The 20,240-nt window shown below is 40.6% G+C and overlaps 1 protein-coding gene across 6 annotated transcripts in view; it reads left to right on the forward strand.

The window, feature by feature from the left end:
• The window catches only part of FGGY (FGGY carbohydrate kinase domain containing), a 202,668-nt gene that overhangs the window by 157,932 nt on the left and 24,496 nt on the right, over positions 1 to 20,240 (forward strand). For all 6 annotated transcript variants that reach the window (XM_015635969.2, XM_015635972.3, XM_015635971.3 and 3 more), the window contains 6 exons: positions 2,017 to 2,124; positions 5,398 to 5,459; positions 10,656 to 10,803; positions 12,144 to 12,218; positions 15,317 to 15,437; positions 17,975 to 18,069. In XM_015635969.2, coding sequence (XP_015491455.1) covers positions 2,017 to 2,124; positions 5,398 to 5,459; positions 10,656 to 10,803; positions 12,144 to 12,218; positions 15,317 to 15,437; positions 17,975 to 18,069 — 609 coding nt within the window. The remainder of the gene's footprint in view (positions 1 to 2,016; positions 2,125 to 5,397; positions 5,460 to 10,655; positions 10,804 to 12,143; positions 12,219 to 15,316; positions 15,438 to 17,974; positions 18,070 to 20,240) is intronic.

Here is a 20,240-nt window from a genome sequence, read left to right on the forward strand (position 1 = left end):
CAAAATCTTGCACAGACACACAGACACATGTGTACACATACATCTATAGGCAGAGTAAATCAGGGCATCAGAGCTGATAAGGGAGAACCAAGCAGGATTCCCAGATTTGTTAGATGTGTTCCTGAGAGAAATCAGCATTTCTTGACACTGTGGTGATGTATTTTGAAAAACAAATTTTTGTTGTTTTGTTTTCCTACTTAACTTCCTGACAAGAATCAGCTGTACTGTAAGTTTATGGCTTGAGCAGACTATTGTTTGTGCAGAAACCTCCCTGCTGCTGTATTTACTAAACATGTGTGATGCACAAATGCCAGTAAACTGCATCTTGGAGGATAATCCCTAGTGGCTAGTAAAAACTGCCTTTAAAGTTCAGCCTGTTTAAATATAGAGAGAATGTGCACCAAATTTAACAGGAACAGGCCTGAATTTTTAATTATTCTCAAAACTGTTTTGATGTGAAGTCCAGGCTTTATTGAATTCAACAGCAAACCTTGAGCATCCTTCAATGGGTCTAGAATTTTGCTATTGAGGAGCTAAGTCTAAGTACAAAAAACTCCATTGTCCCATTGATTAAGACTTCTCTTTTTGCTCTTCAGCACTGGAAACATACAGACTGGTCTTGTTAGGGAATTAATTCTCTTGTATCCTTCTCTGCTAGTAGTTCCCACCTTCTAGAAAACAACAGTTGCGGATTTAGCCATCATCAGTGTGAAGTGCAGCATAAATCATGGGAATGGTGTAGGACTGCACTGCTGTTCTCTTTTCCCAGAGAAATCACAGCTGTGTCTAACTTGAGTGTATATATGTGGTCCTGGAAGAGAAAACATGGATCCTGCATCCAAGAGAAGCCTGGCAGGGCATGGATGGCCTGTGTCCTCCAGCCCCTGCTGCACGAATTCTATGTTTAACCATTCACAATTAGTCTTTGGAGCAAGTGGGGACCCAACACCATCCCAGTTCCTGGTGTGTGCTGAGCCTTACTTGCTAGACTGGGCAGTGTTCTGCTGAACCAGAAGGAAAGTCTAGAAAGTCTGTCTGGTCTATTGAAAGTGAAACCACTTTGTAAGAGGAAGGAAAATGCCCTCCACCCTTATAAACTGTTAATTTGCATCTTCTGAAGGAGAGAAAGGAAATGAACCAGTGTCTCCCACATCCTGAGCGGTCTAACCACAAAGGCAGGCAGTGCAGGGGCCGGGCTGTCACTGTGCTGGGGTATTTGTGTGCAAGTGGTGGAGCACAGCCCTGCCCCGTGCCTGGGGGACACTGCTCAGATATCTGCCTGATCTGCCCTCACAGGTGTGAAGGAAGGAGTGGTTTGTAAAGCTAGGCCTAAGGAAGAGGCAGAACCTGGTGTTTAGCCAGGCAGATGGATTGGTGTTTGCTGCTGAACCCAAGCAGATGCCAGCCCAGGTTTGCAGCCTCCACCTGAGGCACCTGACTCTCCTGGCACCATTGGGAGCTTGGGGTTCCACTGCCAGCATGGGAGAGGATGGCAGATCTCAAGGGACACCACTGTCCTCTGCCAGCAGGGCTCCCTCCTGATTCTGAACTCTCCAAATGTACAGGATGGGTGCTCTGGAAACTCCTGTGGCCGATCTGGAAACACAGTGCCTGTGTTTGCTCATGCCAATTGAGCAGAGTGTGGTATCCCACTGATCACTCTAAGTAAGGCCTTTTTCTGGAGAAACGAGGCAGTTTCCCTCTCTCCATAAAACACAGCTCCTGTTCCTGAAATTTCTTACTTTCTGTTTGGCCAGGCCCAGCTGTTCTGTCAGTGGGATGAGTGGGTTGTGGACTGTGTATTGTCATCTAAATATTAAGTAAATGAGGGAAAACGTTTTTTACATGCCATTTTAGAGTAAATTTCTACCTGTATATCTCCACTTCTGTTGGTAATTTCAGTGGAGAAGCAGAAATTGTCTCATCATTGAACTCTGATAGCTGCCAAGCTTTAATTGTGAAGTTTCTACTTTGACAAGCACTTTGATTCACGAGAGCTTTCTGTTGCTTTTCCAGGTCAGTGAATCCCCCATTTTTGTGCCTGGTGTTTGGGGACCATATTTCTCTGCGATGGTACCTGGATTGTGGTTGAATGAGGGAGGCCAGAGTGCTACAGGAAAACTGGTGAGTGTTTGGAGACACAGACAGACTCCAAGCCTGCTGCTGTTTGGAATTCCTTCACTGGCAATTCAGACCTGAAACACCTCCATAAGATCATGAGATGTACCAAGCTGCTGAAAGCAATTAACAATTAAATGAATGTTATGTCTGTTACATAATACTAATTTGTGTAGAGATAGGGGATTGCATACAGGGCATGTCTTCCTTTTATGGTGGTGGTGATAATTATTGTAATTATCTTACAGGCAAATAGTCTTCATTCTTTGCTTTAGCAGGCTGAAACAGACTTTGAGGTGAAGAAAATGATACATATTGTATTATATAGATCAGTTGTGTTCATTGATGGGCATAAATGAAAGATATATGGACAGAATAGTAATATAGTAACATATTATTCAATCAACTCAGTTCTTCCCCTGTATACAAATAATCTAACAGTATTAGGTTAATTTAATTTAGAAATAAAAATTAAAGCCAAGCAGTGTTCACTAAAAAATAAATTTTCTTATTTACAGGAAGGCAGTCAGAAATCAAACACTGATATCAAATTTAAAGAAAGGCTATATGTACACAACAGTATTTAGGCTTGAGTCCAAAAATTTCAGCAAGACCTTGGTGACTGCTTAACCCTGGAGCTTCTGAATCTCCTCATGCCACCTTGCCCAACCTGTGGAAACCCTGGCTGCCCTCAGGGCTGAGCTGCAGGGGCCTCTGGGGAGGCTGAAGGAGACAACCCCAGGCCTGTGGAAAGCCCCAAGTGCAGGAGGGTTTGGTCTGTCACAAACTGCAGCTGTAATCGCTCCTGACTCAGCACCACCCATCTCTTTATAAGCCTGGAGATGGGAGTACATGGCCAGGAAATGCACTGGGACATCTCTGCATTTAAACATTCCATATGGAACAGTCACTGAATGAGAAGCAGAAATCCTCCTGGATTGGGAAGCCCAGACATGCCCCAAGCTGAGCTGTGACTGGGGATCCCTCCTGTGCTCTCTCCTTGGCCACGTCAGCCTGACATTCCTCCGTGTCACAGCTTCAGTGGCACAGTCATTCCTCTTCCTGCAGCCTGGTTTCCCACCCCACCTCCAGACCATCCTTAGCCTTGTAGCTAAAAACTGTTTTTGCAGCAGGTGGAATGTGGATGCTTTAAATTTTTCAGGTCAAGATTGGGCTAAGACCAAAAAGCATCCCATTTTACAAATAACTGCTACAACCAAACATAAAACTAAATCATGTCCATATAAAATAATAAATATATGCTCATAGCACCACCATTTTTCAAGGAAAATAGCAAATCTTGTATGTTGCTTCTCAAGAACACTTCTAAGAGGGAAGTTTCTGTGTGCTTAATTCCAAGCAGGTAAATACATTTATCTAAGCTCCAGACAGGATACAGGCAGTCAGTAGTTTTTCTTGGCTGGCTCACAGTGGTTTCACACTTAAAATGTGCAGTGAGAATTAAGGCATTTCAAAAAGATGATTTTAAAAATCCTTTCATATCTTGTACCAGAGAACAAGGCATTCCTGAATCATTAAAGAAATTACTGGAAAAAATGAACTGTCTTGTTAGGACCCATAGCAAAAGTCAGCTTGAAGTACTGTTAGGAATATTAGGGAAAGTGTCTCATTAAAACACTTTTGGAATGTCCCGTGTGGTTTTCTTGAGGTGGTATGAACAGAAAACACAGAGGGAGCCGTGGGAGGAGGCAGGGCCACGTGCACTGTGCAGGGTACATTGCATTTATTATTTATCTCTGTCATTTCAAAGCTCCTGCTTTCGCACACCTAAAGTTTTCTGAAAACAAACCAAAACAAAGGACATGTTTAGGGATTCTTTCCATTGTTTGATCAACACCCCAAGGTGAATTATTTCCATAAAATTTGAACAGTCTGATCAAACTTCTTAAAAGGAAAACTGATCTCTTTTAAAAGCTCTAATTTTTGGGGGGATACAGCTGCAAAAGAAATCAGTTGGATTTTGAAAACTGTTTTAAATAGAGTCAAAATGAAGAACTAAGAAGTTGCTTGTTCTGCAAATTCTTGTTTAGTTGTATATTCAGTGGGGTTTTATGCTGTATTTTCAAAATTTATAAGAAAAAAGATATTGCACAACAGAGACAAAGGATGGCATGACATCATTACACACTGTGAAATAAAAAATAGCAGAAAAGGGTTTCTAGATACATCCCTCATGTGGCCATGGCTTGAATTAAGGGCAAACTTCATAAACTCCTGTAACAGTTCCATGTAACAGTGTTTTGATAGCACACACCTATATATGACATTTATTTATAGATTTATTTCTGAATTTATGAGCTGCCTCTGTGTTCTGAAGAGATTCTGCAGGACTGCAGAATTTGGGCCTGAGCTGTGTTTCTGGAGCATGCACATGTTTGAGCTCTGTCTTTGATGCTGATCTCAGGGAGAACAGTCATGCATTATTTTCTTTGCTGTGTTCACATGTGTATGCTTCATTATGCGGTTCAGGACTAGACTCATGCTGTTAAGATTAAATACTAATGTGATTTGCTGTCAATAAGTACTGCCAAATATACTCAGTGCTCTTGAGCAGCTATAGTTTTGCCTCCTTAGCTTTTACTGTCACCTCTGATGGGATATTCCCAAGAGGCCACAAAACCTGCTGAATTATTGTCTTAAAAGCCCATATTATTCTACCTGATACTTTGTTTTGTGAGTAATGGTAACCACTTTGGAGTGAAAGGACAAGCTGACTTATAAATTCAGCATAAGACAGAGCTTATATTGATCTTCTTTTATAGCAATAATTGCTTCTCAGGGTATACATTTTGTTTCCTGCAATGAATGCATGAAGCATCTATCAGGATGACAACACACCTTGTGTTTTACCATAAGAGTGTGATAGAGAAAGATGATGTAGGGATTTGGGCCAAGAAGATGCTTTGGTAGAATTCCAGTGAGGATATCCATGCAGAATGGGAGAGACTAGAGGACATGCAGGGAGTGTTGGACTGAAAAAAAGTCATCCTTTCACCTTACTTTTCTGACTGAGGAGCTGCATGATTAGCATTTGGTCTGGGTTTGGTGCAAGGTTGCTTGTTTTTCTTACTGTTTATATGCCAAATCCTGAATTTCAGTGGGAGTTTTGCCATTGGCTTTGCTAGGGCTAGGATTTAACACTTCATGAGTAATTTAGAAGCTCTCTTCTCTTTAGAGCTGTGACACTCCTTTCCCCTTTTCCAGGATTGAATTTTCAAGATGTAATCATGCCCAAAATGTTGCTTTTCTCTTTTTCAGATCGATCATGTGGTGCGAGGTCACGTCGCCTTCCCAGAATTAGAGGCAAAAGCTGCAGCCAGGTCACTGTTTTATTCCTTTATCATATTATCCTTTATCATTCCTTCCTCAGCCTTACACACTGAGGCACACTGTATTCCCAGCAGTGTCCTCATTCTCAGTTAGGGGAATTAACACTCTGATAGTGAGCTGGAAGTATTTACAAAGACTTTCCAGGTGATTGCTTGTAAATAAAAGGTTTAGACTGCCCTCAGATACCTTTGCAATCTTATGAATTTTTTGCTTTTCAATCCAGCCCAAGGTATTTCTTGATTCCATAGCACCAGCCCTGTTCAGCAGACCTCCATGCCTTGGGCTAACAATATGTCTTAATTTGTAGGTGAAATAATTAGGCTCCAAGGATGGGCTGTAGCTTAATTAGGAATATATTATTCAGTATTTTTCAAACAGTCATCTAAAGGAAGGTGTAGCCACTGTGTGAGAAACTCCTGCTTGGCAGCACAAATAGAACAGAGAAACCCAGGATGAATTTTCAGACAAAACTTTAAATGGAAGGGTGACTTGGAGGTAGCTCCAGGATTCCTTGAACAAGAGGATGTGTGTGATGTGGAATTTGAGCTTCTTCTGCTTTAGAAGTGGATGAAGACAGTTCAGACACTTCTGTCAGGTCTGGACTTCCTCAAGCTATTTTGGCTTGGATTCATTCTAAGATGGTTCCCATCACTCCCAGAGAGGTCTTAGCTGAACAGTTGGGCATGTTGGATGAAAATGTGATTCTCTTTTAATGTCTTTTTCCTCCTTAGATTAAAGAAAAAAACCCCATAAAACTTGGCATTTTCCCTTCAGTTCTCCCTCTGGTCTGAGAGGCAGAGTCAGTCCTGACAGATGGATTAAGCACGTGCTGTTACAGGGTTATTTTCAGTCCTCCCTGGGGAGATAAAGCTCTACCTGGTTTCTCTGGATGACCCTTCCTTGCCTTGCAGGGCCCACTGCCTCACTTGTTTGTTAAGAACTTGACCAGGATTCCCAGAAATGTATTGGACTTGATTCAATATGAAACAGATTCATGCTTCCTAGAATTCTCTTTGTTGTTCTCTGGAAAAGGAAATCAGGAAATAAATGCATCTGTGTATGTTTGGAATAAAGATTGAACTGGGTCATTTTCAAAATTCTGGCTTCCAGGCCATTTTTCCAGTGCCCCCATTTGAAGCACAAGCATAAGACAAACAATTTAGTCTGTAATGCCAGGATAAATTATTTTTTTTGTGTTGGAAAAATGCCTATGGAGTAGCCTACTTGTGTCTGCTGGATCTGATACTGAACTGACTGACCACAAACAACGCCACAGTGCAAAAACTGAGACTGTGATGTGAGCAGGACACTAAACACAGAATATTGGCAGTAGACCTCCATGTTATCCAAGGGTATGGTGTCATAACACTGGATTTGAGTCTCCTGCAGTTAGTAACATGGTGGAGAATAGCACTGATAGTAAGAGCTGTAATATTTTATAAAATCAGTGATAATATTTTATTCAGTTAATTTGCTCAGTGGTATTCTGGTAATGCTTTCCAGGTATCACTCTTCTATTGAAACATTGGTATTGCTATAAATTTACTAAACAAGTCTCATATTAATTCTCTTACCTTCTGTCTCCCTGTGCTTCTCAAATATTTATTATATTTAAAGAATTTAATTTAAACGAACAGAAGTCAGGAACTTTGAAATTTGAACTTATTTTTTCCTCCTTATTTTTTCCTTTCTACTTTTCCATCATTCCCCAAATTTCAGCCTTATCATGGGTACAAGTGGCAGCTGCTATTGGCCAAAACTGTGGATTATGTGTTTACCTACTTTTAAGTCATATACACAGAATAAAAATAATCACAGAATGGTGTGAGTTGGGAGGGACCTTAGAGCCCACCCAGTGCCACCCCTGCCATGGGCAGGGACACCTTCCACTATCCCAGGTTGCTCCAAGCCCCATCCAGTCTGGCCTTGGACACTTCCAGGGATCCAGGGGCAGCCACAGCTTCTCTGGGCACCTGTGCCAGGTCCTCCCCACCCTCATCAGGAAGAATTCCTTCCCAATATCCCATCCATCCCTGCCCTCTGTCACTGTGAAACCATCCCCCCTTCTCCTGTCACTCCAAGCCCTTGTGATTGTCTCTCTGTAGGCTCCCTTCAAACATGGTATCTTGTTTTGGGGGATTATTGATGATGATAAATTATTTCCCTGGAATTCTCAGCAGAACAGTTCAGAGAATTTGGTTTATTATGTTTAAGGATATTCTCTGTGCAGCTGTAGGAATTTGAATCTGTTCAGCCATTGCAAATATCCATGGAGGGGAAAACAAATGAGAATTCCATACTTTGGTGTGGAATTCCATATTGCCTTTACTTCCCATGCTGGGTGCAGTGCAGTGAAGAGTTAAACACATGCATGTCTGGATCATTAAAAAAAGAACATCAGAGGTCACAAGTCCATGGCTCTTGCTTGCAGCTGCCAATCACCTCCTTCTGCCTCTCCAAACCTGTCCTCCCTTTCTCCTGATGCTGCTAAGAAGCAGGTTTGGAATGGCAGGTCCCTGCTGAACAGCTGATTTCAGGAGTTTCCCTGTGCAACCTCTCCTTTGCCCACACCAGAACAGATTTCCAGCTGTTTTAGCATGGGTGCAGAGATTTGTGGTGACTTGTGAGGGTGTGAGAGGCTCAGACAACCAGCTCTGACCACTGCTGCTGAAGGCCAGGCTTGTGCAACCCTGCCAGCCCTATTCCTGGGTTCCTTTTTACCCTTCTTTTACTGGAAGTGGAGAGGGTTGAATGAGGATTTTCTAGACAATTTAAATTTAGCATCTGGTCTAACTGATAGGCACAATCTGTGAGCACCAAAACTTGGGGTTTTTCAGGCAATTCAGCAAGTTACAGAAATTGCTGTGATGTATCACTTCTGCTCATTGTCCTACAAATTGTGTAGGTCTGACATTTAATCATTTCTGCTCTGTTAAATCCTGTACAGGTAGATTAGAGTAGAAAATTAAATAATATGATCCTTTTTGCTTTAAAGTTTTAATAATTCTGTTTTCTAGAATGACCATTTATAATCTGCTAGAGAAGAAAAGTGTCTAAATGACAGCAAAGTTTGTATATCATTTGTCACTTGGTGAAGTGATGTTTTAGGGCAGAATTCCCTTTCCTATGGATCTAAGTGCCATTTCCTCATCTAAAGAGATGTTTCCTGAAAAGAAAGCATTGAAGTTACACACACAGCATCCACCAGTTATTCTGGGGTCTTACCAGCAGAATTTAAGAATCATATTTGGCAGTTCTCTCTATCTCTAGATGGCTTAGAACATTTTTTTTTTAAATTTAGAAATCTAAAACTTTTGAATTTTTTTTTTCTCTGAGAGATACCTGCTGGCATCTTCCATGATTCCTGAATAGATTAAATACCAACCTCTGGTTGCTTTCTGAAGTCGTGTCCCATGTACAAACATAACTCTGGCCACACTTGCATTGATTTCTTATCTCCACTTTCACACAGTTCCTTTTTCAGGGCAACAGCTCGTGCTCAGCTCTGCAGGTCAGAGGCAGCTGCCACTGATACTTTCACAAAGAACTGAGTAGAAAAAGCTGCAGGAGGTGATGGTGTTATACTGTTTTAAACATAAAGGTGGTAAAACAGGATCTGGCAAGTATTCAAGGGATTTTGCTGGTCACTCAATCCAAATGTAGTGCCTTGAACCCTTATCTATATTTAGGAAAACGAATAAAATATGAAAATGTGTGGGAAAAAGTGTAATTCCAAGGTTATGTGGATCTTAAGCATATTTGGCTCAACTTCAGCCTCCTTTTGTTCAGTCCTTGTGTTCTGACAGAGCTGCACAAATGGCTAATCCTTGTGAGAGCAATCAGCCAGGATGGAGAGGAGAGAGAGGCTGGGATGTCTGGTGGGTCTGTGGTTGAGTGAAGCTTTCCTTTTTTATCCTTCCCAACAGTCAAGCCATGATTGAGGCTGGAATTAAAATGACTTTATCTTTAGCATGTACTGCTTGTAGTGGAGTCTTTAGGGATGGAGAAAACAGGGCCACTTTTACAAGAATGGGAAAGAAGTGATGGTGACCTCCAAATTATCATAATTCGGGTCCAGGAAGACACATAAAGTACATTTTAAAGGACGTGAATAATGATGTAAATTAGTTATTTTAATGTCTTCCAAGTGTACTTCATTTTGAATGATATCCTCTGATAATGTACACATGGTAAGGTATAATTGAAAAAACATGCAGCTGAATGGTTGAATGCAAAGTATAAATATACAGCTGCTAGTGGGTCAGAAGTCAAACTAGTAAAGCATATGCCAAATTCCCTTAGGGATCTCATTAGTGCATGATTGAATATACATGTAGAGGCTAAATGAATATCACTGTTTGGGTTTGCAGTGGATGAGACAATGAGTAATCAATTGTAATTAGGGTTAGATGCTATTATTGACCCACATGTCTAGAATTAAATACCCCACTTGGAGATTTCCAAGGAGTTGGAAAATATATATGGGTTTGTTTGTGATAGGATGAGTGTTTGAAAAAAATATTCTGAGCATAATTGCAACATTTTTAAAATGGAATGTCACTAGAGTCATTGCAAGCCAAGGCACTGAAGAATTCACCATTAGTCCTAAGTCCAGGAAAAAAGTCTGCTGGATATTGTGGAGTTGGGTGTAGCATCTGAACTTAGATACAATCATATTCAGGCCCATGTTGGGCTCCTCCCTAAAATAGCAGCCACTCACTTTCTCTCCTCCACCCTCAGTGCTGCATTTTAATCATAACACACACTGAAATAATTATGGTTTAAAAAAGGAAAGCTGTACATCCAGAACTATTGATTAATCAGAGAAATTTTTAAACATTTGCAAAGGAATTTATTTGGTTTTCATTTCTGTCTGGAATCCCCACTCCTCCCTCTCAGCTGTGGGAGAGGAGTAGCAGCATCCCCCAAATCTCAAACATTTCTGGGGACTCTTAGGAGTCCCTGGACAAACTCGAGGTCACATTATCCCCTCTCATCCCTGGAAATTAAGGAATTCTGATGGCCTGTTGAGCACATGTGCACAGACATCCCTACACTGCCATGGCCTTGGCAGGCAGTGGGATTTTGCCGTGCTTTGGTGGGGTTTCTGCATTTGGTGGTAGTACAAATGTTTTATGTTTGAGGAATAACCTTCCCCCTTTTTTTCCAACTTGTTTTTCTTGCAGTGCTCACAGTATATATACATACTTGAACAGTCACCTGGATCTGATTAAGAAATCTTTGCCTGTGGGTTTCCTCACTGTTGATTTACATGTTTGGCCAGATTTCCATGGTAACAGATCTCCCTTAACAGATCTGACACTAAAGGGCATGGTAAGAAACAGCCTGTCTTTGCAAAAAGGTCAATACAGGGTAAAAAAAAAAAAAAGAAAAAGCAGTCTGGAAGGAGCTTTTCTTCAATTTTGACTGTACTCCTCCTTAGCTATTTACACTATCCCAAAGGATTTGGGTTTCTTGCTGCATTGCTGATGTTTCAGTAGAAAACCAGAGATTGTTGTACTTGAGATATTACTACAGCCACATTAATTTTCTAAAAACTTGAGGAATGTTGTGTGTCCAGGTACCTTTCCTAGGAATCCCATTTCACAGCTCTTGCTGTTGTTATCTCACCTGTCTACCACATCTTACCATTTGTTGCAATGAATTTCATGAGAAATTTGGATAAACCTGTCTGGGAAAGGAATGAAATATTCTGATATAGATGGTTGATTTAAACAGCTTTTCAGCCCATATTTCAGAGTTTGGGTGTTTCTCTTCCTTGAATTTACAGTGGTAGATCAGCTCACTCACAAGCCAGGGCTGTGCAGAACTGTAACAGAAGGGTATAATAAGAGTATCATTTGGCAATATCAAAATACCTGGTGAATAGTGCAAAAATCTCCTTCAAAATGACAAATTGTCCTTGAAGTGAGCTTCTCAAGCTACTCACCAGCACCAAAATCTGCTGCATTTAAGGCTGAGATAGGAAAGGCATAAGCACTGCTGCGTGTTTTAAGCCACAAATGAGGGAGACATTAAAATAATACAAGGGCCTATATATTTTTGGGTCCTAATAATATCTCCATTATTTTATGAAAGAATTACATACTGCAGCAAAATCAGAATTTCCTTGATATGATGGCTGTATGCAAATACTGGTAATAGCAACCCATTTTTTCTGTCACAATTCTGTCTGCGTTCAGGTCTTGCCTGATATTAATCCACAGTAACTACAGTGCAGTATTGATTTATGCCAGAGTAAAGGAGGTTAAGATATAGTATTTAATTATTAATTGTGTCTCAATGTCAGGGTACTTGGGAAGGAGGGGGAGAAATGCTTTTATAAAGTTATTTTTATGTAATAGAATTTTCATATTATTACATTAAATACATTCACGAGCAATATCTGAGTCATAACATAAAACTGTCAGAGTTAATGTATCTCTAATCCCATACAATACTCTGTTTGTTCTTTATTTCTTCACAAGGGCAAGGATAATTTATGTGGTTCTTCCCCAGATCAGGAATAACATGTTTAACATAACATTATGTGTACAGCTCACAGGAGTAAGGCTTGGAATTGGCACTAAAACTTGTTACAACAAGAAGCCATAGAGAATAACAGAGTTTTACTTTGGCTGGATTTTTACATCTTCTTTTTGATCTTTGCACAGGTTGTTGGACTAACATTGTCTCGGGGTCTGGATGAACTTGCCCTTATCTACCTGGCCACAATCCAAGCCATTGCTGTAAGACATTTTTGGTGCATAAAAGAAGAAATGAATTGTCTCGTGTTCTGTGCAGACTGATCATTCCCTTCTGCTAACCAGATTTCCAATAATGAATTCAGTTAATGGGCTTCTTAGAGGAGCAAGATACTGTTCACCCACATTGGTGACCACTCCTACTGGAGGGTAATCAGCAGACTGTGGGGGAAGATGTTCCCCTAAAAAATCTTGTCTTTATGGCAATTCTGTAAGGCGAGCTTTTGCCTCTGGTGCAGATGTGAGGGAGGAGGCTGACAGCACAAGGAGCAGTGTTAACATCCCAGCTGTCTAGAGGGAGGCTGAGAAAGGGGGAGAAAAGCTCTGGCAGTTGTACAAAGGGCTCTGTGCTGCCCTGAAAAGCCTCAGCTTCAGATTGTTCCCATATCCAAGGGTTTGCCCTCCCTGCCCGGTGGGTGAGGCACAGCTCTGTGCCAGGCTGAGCAGGGCTGTGCTTCAGACCCACCAGGGCACAGCTTCTCCCCTGGTGTCCCTGCCCCGAGGGGAGCAGTCCCAGCCTGTGGCCATGGCTGGGCAAGCAGGCAGGGCAGGGAGGCTGGGAAATGTTCCTCGTGTTTGTCAGCACGCAGGGATGGGGAATCTCATTGGAATACTTCTCTTTCTGCCCTGATTTGCTCTTGAACCCAGGATTTCCAGTTCACGAGAAGTTCTGTTTTGAGGTGAAACCCTGGCTCACAGAAGAGGTTTGGAAAGCCTGGTGTTTCCAGTGGGACATGCTGTCCCCAGCCCTCTGGTGACTGAAATCCATATTCCTTTAAAATCCTTCCTGTCATTTTTTTTTTTAAGTTTGTTGAACTTGAGGTGTTTTTTTGCAAAACATGAACAGTCTGATGAATTGGGGAGTTTTCCTGACAAAACTCTATTCAGTTGGAAAACTTCCAAACTCCTCTCCTGGTTAAACAACAACTTTTCTAGGCTGGGTCAGCCATCTGGGATGGAGAGGGTGGGCGGCTGCTGTAAATTTGCTGGGAATTGTTCATTTTATGTGTTAACCCTCCCTCTTCAGCAAAAAATAGAACTTAACCCCAGCCCGGGATTCATTGTTGTGACTTTGGAGCCTTTTGCAGATGGATGTAGCTGGGTTATACCTGATGCTTCAGTATAATCCCACCATTGAAAGAAGAATGTGGAGGAGAGGTTAAACAATGCCAGGGACTGATCCTGCCCCTGAAAGGAACTTCCCAGTCTGGAACAGGTGCCCTGTGATTATCTCGTGCTAACGAAGTGGAAACCTTCTCTGCTGGAAATCCTGGGAAAGTCACCTATTATCTCCTTATATGATACAGCTCAAACTTTATTGTAAAACACAAATACTGTCTTGAGCAGTAAATTCAGCAGCTGCATATCTTTCAGAGAGCTGATTGGGCTGATTTAATATAAAAAGGCCATATTGTAATTTTCTTTTCACTTTAAATTAAAGGAAATTATTTTTCCCCAAAGCATTATTGAAACAGTAACTATAAAGTAGACAGAGAGCATTAGTTTAGACTCAATATATTTACTAATTGCTAATGGGATACCTAGGAAATTAAATTTTCACTCCCAATTTTAGCTTCACTTTTATTGAAGGAAACAGTTGTAGTAATCCTGTACCATTAGCTGTCTTCAATGGGTGCAATATAAACTTTAAACCTATGTAAAAATCTTGTACAAAGTGTAGGCCTGCCCACAGAATGTTAATCTCTAGTTTTCTTTTCAGCAGGAGATGCTTTTTCCTTTTCATATAAAATTTGCATTTGAAGCCCCTCAATTTGCATTTTCTCCAACCCAGGATTAAATTAGTTCCCCCCCACCCACAGTGAAATAAGTCTGGCTTTAATTTAAATTGCGATGTGAATACAATTTTCCAGGCAGGTAAACACAAAATAATTTTCACAGCATGTTCTTTCTCAGGGTCTTTGACGTGTGTATGTTGTGAGAGAAGTTGTTAATAAATTTGAATTTCAGAAGCAGTGAAAGAGAATCTCCTTTTAACTATTCACTGCAAAATGCAATGCAACAGTTGGCCAGATGAGAACATGATCAGAGATGTAATTGTGGCTGTCCAGCCCGTTCTGAGCAGGCAGACTCCTTTTGGAGCAGTTTGTTTTTCCATAATTAAAATCGTGGCTGTGTGATTTGTAAATCAGCTCTCTGTGTCAATAGGGAAGGGATGGATTTAGTCAGCTGGGGCTGCTCAGGTTCCTCTGAACTGCTTGTCTAAAAATCAAAATACATTTGAAGGCCTGTCCAGAATAGCACTGGGCATTCACTGTGGATGTCTCCAGCCTGGTGGAACCCTTGCAAATTCAATTTTCAGTAGCTTTTATTTGGAGAGGGGTTTGCAGCTGCAGCCCTTTTAATGCAGCATGGCCTAAAGAAAACTTAAATAACAGTTTATGAAAACTCTGACCAGATTGTGTTTTGTGGGGAATCTGCTTGGAGTCAGCCTGGGCAACATTTTGCCTTGAATTTTATGTTTTGTCAAGTCTGAGCTTCAAAGTTAATTTCCAAGGTATTATAAAGAGCTGGGAATTATTTTTTGTCAAATACTTTGTCAAAGAAATGGAAAATATTCTTGCAAGAGGGAAATAGGGAGAAAGTTGACTTCAGTGAGGAGGGAAGCAAAGCAAACAAAAAGAAAAAAGATTTTATTTTCTGAAAATGGAAAAGCATTTGCTTCTGCCATTCTTATTTGAGTTTCTCAGAAGGGAGACCATAAATGAAAAGTTTAAAATATGTCTGCATTCAAGATGTTTCAACTAATCCAGCCATGAAGTGGAACATTTTATTTTGCATAGGGCAAAAGCCAAGAGAAATAGTTAAGCCAATACAAAATTCTTCAGGTTTTCCTTTTTGCTGAAAAGACAGAAAACAGTTTTTTATTTGCTGTTCTCTTTTTGTTCTGTTTTGCTATGTGGCTTCAGAATTGAAACCTCTTTACTGAGCTCGATTTTCAGATGCTGTTGTACAAAGTAAAGAGAAGGTTTTGGTGGGGATGTCTTTGCCATGCAGGTGTAGTCCTCTTCCTGTGGCTGCTCTCCTGTGCTCATCTGGTTCTGTTTTTTCTCCCCTTTTTGTAGTTGGGAACAAGACATATTTTGGAGGTGATGCAGGCTGCAGGACATGACATCACCACGCTGTTCCTGTGTGGTGGGCTGAGCAAGAACCCTCTCTTTGTGCAGATGCATGCTGACATTACTGGTAAGCCTGGGGAAGTGCATGGAAAGAAGAGTAAATACTTTTTTTTAGGTGTCTAGGTACTTTGTCTTTGGAAAAATAAAAATTTTCTTTATATAGAGCTGTATTTTGCTGCATGGCCAAAAAAGTGTGCAATTAAATGTTCCTTTGATTGGCTTCATCCTATTTGACTTGTGTCACTTCCTGCTCGTGCTGGGCATTGTATCCATTCCATAGAACAATTCTTTCCTGAATTGTTCCATGCCTTTGTCACTGATGTGGTTTAGGGGACAACATCTGGATCCTTGCTCCTGCAAGGTGTTGCTCTTGGTTTTGTAGAATTCCTGGTGGGTGGAAGGCCATGGGTATGTGAGAGGAGCTCTCAGGCCTCCCCATGGCATTTTTGGTCTCCCTTCATCCTGTGTGTGTTGGACATCTCCGCACACCTGTGAGTCAGTTGAATATACTTCAAAAAATGTGGAAAAAATAACAAAATTTAGTGTAAAGGACTTCAGAGAAACATTGAGCGATGTGTGTTTTGGGTTTATTTCAAATTAAGATCAGTTAAGCTGTCATAAATTAAGTTTAAGGCCCAAATCTGGGGTGTTTGGTCTGGAGATCTGACTTGCCCTAACGTCAAGCCACACTTTATAACCATGATGGACAAGCAAAAAAATAATGCCTGTTGACCTTAAAATTCACTAAATATATTGTAGCCAAAGTCATGCTTTGTGAAAAATGATGTTAAGTCAATGCCTTTCCTTCAAAAACTCACGTATTTTAGGTGAATTTCAGCTACATGTAGAGTTGGGCTGCTGGGTTGTGATGTGTAAAAGAAAAGATCTGTGAAAAGGTATTCTGATTAAAATGTAATCACAAGTTCTTTGACTGTAACTAATGGCCAAGTACAATTCAATACAAAAAGGCCTTTTTGCAGTTTGGAGTTCTCCCCCATTTGTAAAATCAGTGACTGACAAGAGATGTCAGAGTTCATCTGACTGAAATGCTCTTGGTTATGTTGAACTCATTAGAGCCTATCAGATAAAATAACTAACATTCCAGGATCAATCCCCCATTCTTTCCTGAAAAGAAAAAAATTCTGAATATATTATTGTTAGAGACAAATGCCCATGACTCAGCCATGCAGACATCCAATAGATAATTCCACAGGCCACTTAAAAAGTATCTTGATCTTTTTGTTTGCCTGGTAAGAATTCGGTATTCATTCTGACGATGCGGGAAATGGGCAGTAAATTTTCGAGCACGCTGAAAATTGCTCACTGACGCCTGGCAAAGAGCCACGGAGCTCTGAGCTTGAGCTTTAGATTTGCTGTTCCAAGCTGACCCAAGTCCTGAGCTGTGCTTCAGCTGAACTGGAGGATTGCTCAGGTGACAGGGCAAGCTTTGCATCAAGTGACTGAATGCCTTGTGTCATTAATTGCTTTTTATGTTAATAATTTTATTACTCATTTTGAAAAGTTTTGCCTTTTTTCCTTTATAGGAGTTGTTTGTGGCTGATTTTAGGACTTCACCCAAATTTCAGCTCCTTCTGATCTTACAGCTGGCTCTCAGGAGAAGCAGTTTTGGGGCATAATATCGTGGAGACTGTTGTGAGCAGGAGTCCCTGCTCCCACCCCTGTGTTTGCATCATCATTCACTGAATGACATTATCTCAGTGCTGGAAATGCAGACACATGCCAAATACTGCAGGAATATTGAATTTTTCCACATAGTGAGGACAAGCATCTGAAGTGCAGCTAGAAAAGTATTTAGATTCCTGCTCTTGGTTTAGATTTTTCAGGGGAATTAAGAAAGCAGGCTAATTTTTGTTTGTTTTTTTAGCCTTTTTCTGCTTTTCTTTACGCTAGGTCTCAGAAAATTCTGCATAAACCAAGGGGAAGTATGTTCTTGATAGTACCCATGGGTGATTTAATTTAATTCTGCTTTAGAATATATATTGTTTACTTGTTTTTCCAGTGTTTTAATTTTGTTTTTGAGTACCTTGCACAATTTGGAAGACAAGATTTCTCTTTTTATTTCATACATAGCTTGAGAAAGTTTGCTACTCATATTTTCATGTCTTCCAGCAAAACCAGACTGGCTTTGTTGGCTGTGTGTTCAAAACCAAACACAAACAATCTTTTTTTGTTTGTTGCAAAAGAAACAAAAAGGAGACCGCCTTGTTTTCCCCTCCAGGTCAACTTTTAATAGGCACGTGGGTTTGGAGGGTGTGGGTAACAGGTTTATACCAAGTCCTTTGAGTGAGATAAATAGCCAGTGTGAAAGATCTGGGGGGTTGTTTTTTGTGTGTTTTATGTTCTGCATTAATGTTTTGGTAAAATGATTTTATTTAAATGCTGCGCTTTTCTTGGAGCCTGGAACCACAGAGCAGAGAGGTTTACATTAACCTACAGCAGGATGTAGCTGTGAATGGGGTTTTGAATAATGGTTTTCAAGCCCTTTTTGGTTCCTTTTTCGATTGTGTTTTTGGGTTTTAATTATTTGTGGAGCTGCTGGTGCTGCTGTGTTCCCTAACAGGGGCCTGGCTCTTCCCTCTGCAGGCAAGCCTGTTGTGCTGTCCAAAGAAGTGGAGTCTGTTTTGGTGGGTGCTGCTATTCTTGGAGCTTGTGCTTCTGGGGATTTTGCATCTATCCAGGTATTCAGCACCTGATTTTATGTCATTTTTTGTTCAGTTTTAATGTGTTTTACACCTTGACTTCTGGCACCCATGCACACACCTTAATCCAAGAGGAAAAGTTTGTCCCTTCTGCACATCCAGACAGGATCCAGCATCGCTTTCTCTCCACCCTCTGTTTAACTCCAGATATTATTTAGGTGTGTTGAGGATTCATTTGTCTTTGGACTGTGGGGACATGCATAGAAGCTGCTGTATATGAAGTTAGCCCATGTAACTTTACAGATAAAAGAGGGAATTTGGAAAGGCTCTGATCCTGCAGGCAGCTCACACTTTGATCTCAGTTACATTTATCCTACTTTCCTTCCTTCATATTGAGGAATGTTAAACATAAGAAGCAACATAGCATTATTTATGCAGTACAAAATAACACATCTTAGCTCTTCTCCCAGTGAATGCAGAGTTAATAATGAGAATGGAACTTCTTGTTCATTCATGTTTTTTCAGTCCACTAACAGCTGAAAAAGTAGCAGTGAGGCTTTTATTTTTAGTGGATCAGTCAGAACACGGTTTAGCTTCATTTATACAAGCAGCAGTGGCATCAGAAACCCAAAGAAGTCCCAAATCATGCCTTTTTTCCCACCTGGCAATCCCATAAGCCATGTCCTCTCCTCATGCTGCACAAGGACACTGAACAGCATAATGCAGTTGGACAAAATGATTTATCAAGATGGTCCCTAATACATTTGTTGCATTTTTCTTTATAACACCAGGCACTGATATTTGTAGATGAAATTTTACACAAAAGCTTATCTGGAGATATTTTGTGAATAGGGAGGCCAGCTCCTTGACCTGGTTAAATTGGTGCAGTTCCACTGGAATCAATAAACAGCTCAACATAAGCTGAGGAGCTGGGCTGTGCTTGGCACTTCTCCAAATGGGAATATTCTACAGGGCTATGTAGGTTAGCAGGAAGAGCAGTTTCCTTTCATAAGAATGTTTCCATTCCAGTGAATCCCATTGCAGCAAATACACAGTGCAGCATAGATGTCTGTGTGTAATAATTCTAGTGCTTGTAAGGAGGCCTTATTTTGATAAATGTAATTTCAGTAGCAACTTTTGGTGACAGAACTTCATATTTAATTCTTACTCATCTGGTAATCTTCTGCCTTCAAACACATATTTCATTCCAAGTCTAGGATGTTTCTGCTACTGTACAATGACTGAACATCTCAAAACTGATTTTATTAAGTCTGTTTTTATCAGCATTGGAAAAATCTAATACTGTGAAGTTTTCTGTGTTGTGTTTGATACAATTTTCATGTATCCACTTATCTTTAGCTTTTAACCCTGTCTCTATATATAAAAATATTTCAGAAGAATATCCAGTAATTTCAGATATGAATATTTTTAGAAGGATTTAGCTGCATGGCATCACAAAGGAGAAACTGAATACATTTATTTTAGGGACAAGGAAATGTAAATGTGTATCTACCATTGCAGTTCAATAGCCTCTCTGACATTTGTTTTTGTAACACATCTTCTAAAACAACCCATTCTTAGAGGTGCTGTTGCAAACATGCAGCATCTTTGTAGACTTTGCAAATACAGGTTATTATCCCTCCTCTAATAGATGGTTTGTGCTTAATTACTGTGCTTTCCAGAGCTCTTTGTTTGCTCAGTGTAATAGTAAAGGAGAGAACTGTGGTTTTTTTTTACAATAACCTCTCTCCTTATGTCTGTGGTTTTTTTGAAGGGAATTTTTTACTGTATTTTCCCCAGTCACTGGTCACATTTCTCAGAACAATTTTGGGACATTTCCACTCAGTGTCAGAATCAAAACGTTTAAAAGCTCCCTGGTTTTTAATGGTTGGCTGTTCTCCACTTTCTAAAACTCAAGCAGTTTTAGGACAGCTTGGAAGTTGCACCCAAATCTGGATCCCTCCAAATCACTTCTGCTAATTTTAGTCCAACTTTACCATGCTCTGCTGAGAAGAGCTCTGGCTGCTGCCCTCCAGGGATTCTGAATTTGATGGAATGTGCATCCTGTAGGTATTTGGGGCATGGGGCAGCCAGGTCACAGCAGCTGCCTCAGTCAGAATCTGGCCACAAAGACATGATCCTCAAAATCTGCCAGGACATCCTTTTCATCAGAGGAAAGACAGGGTGGGTCACCCAGGGAAGAGCCAACT

Source organism: Parus major, chromosome 8 (genome assembly GCF_001522545.3).
Source record: "Parus major isolate Abel chromosome 8, Parus_major1.1, whole genome shotgun sequence".
NCBI classification, from domain to species: domain Eukaryota; kingdom Metazoa; phylum Chordata; class Aves; order Passeriformes; family Paridae; genus Parus; species Parus major.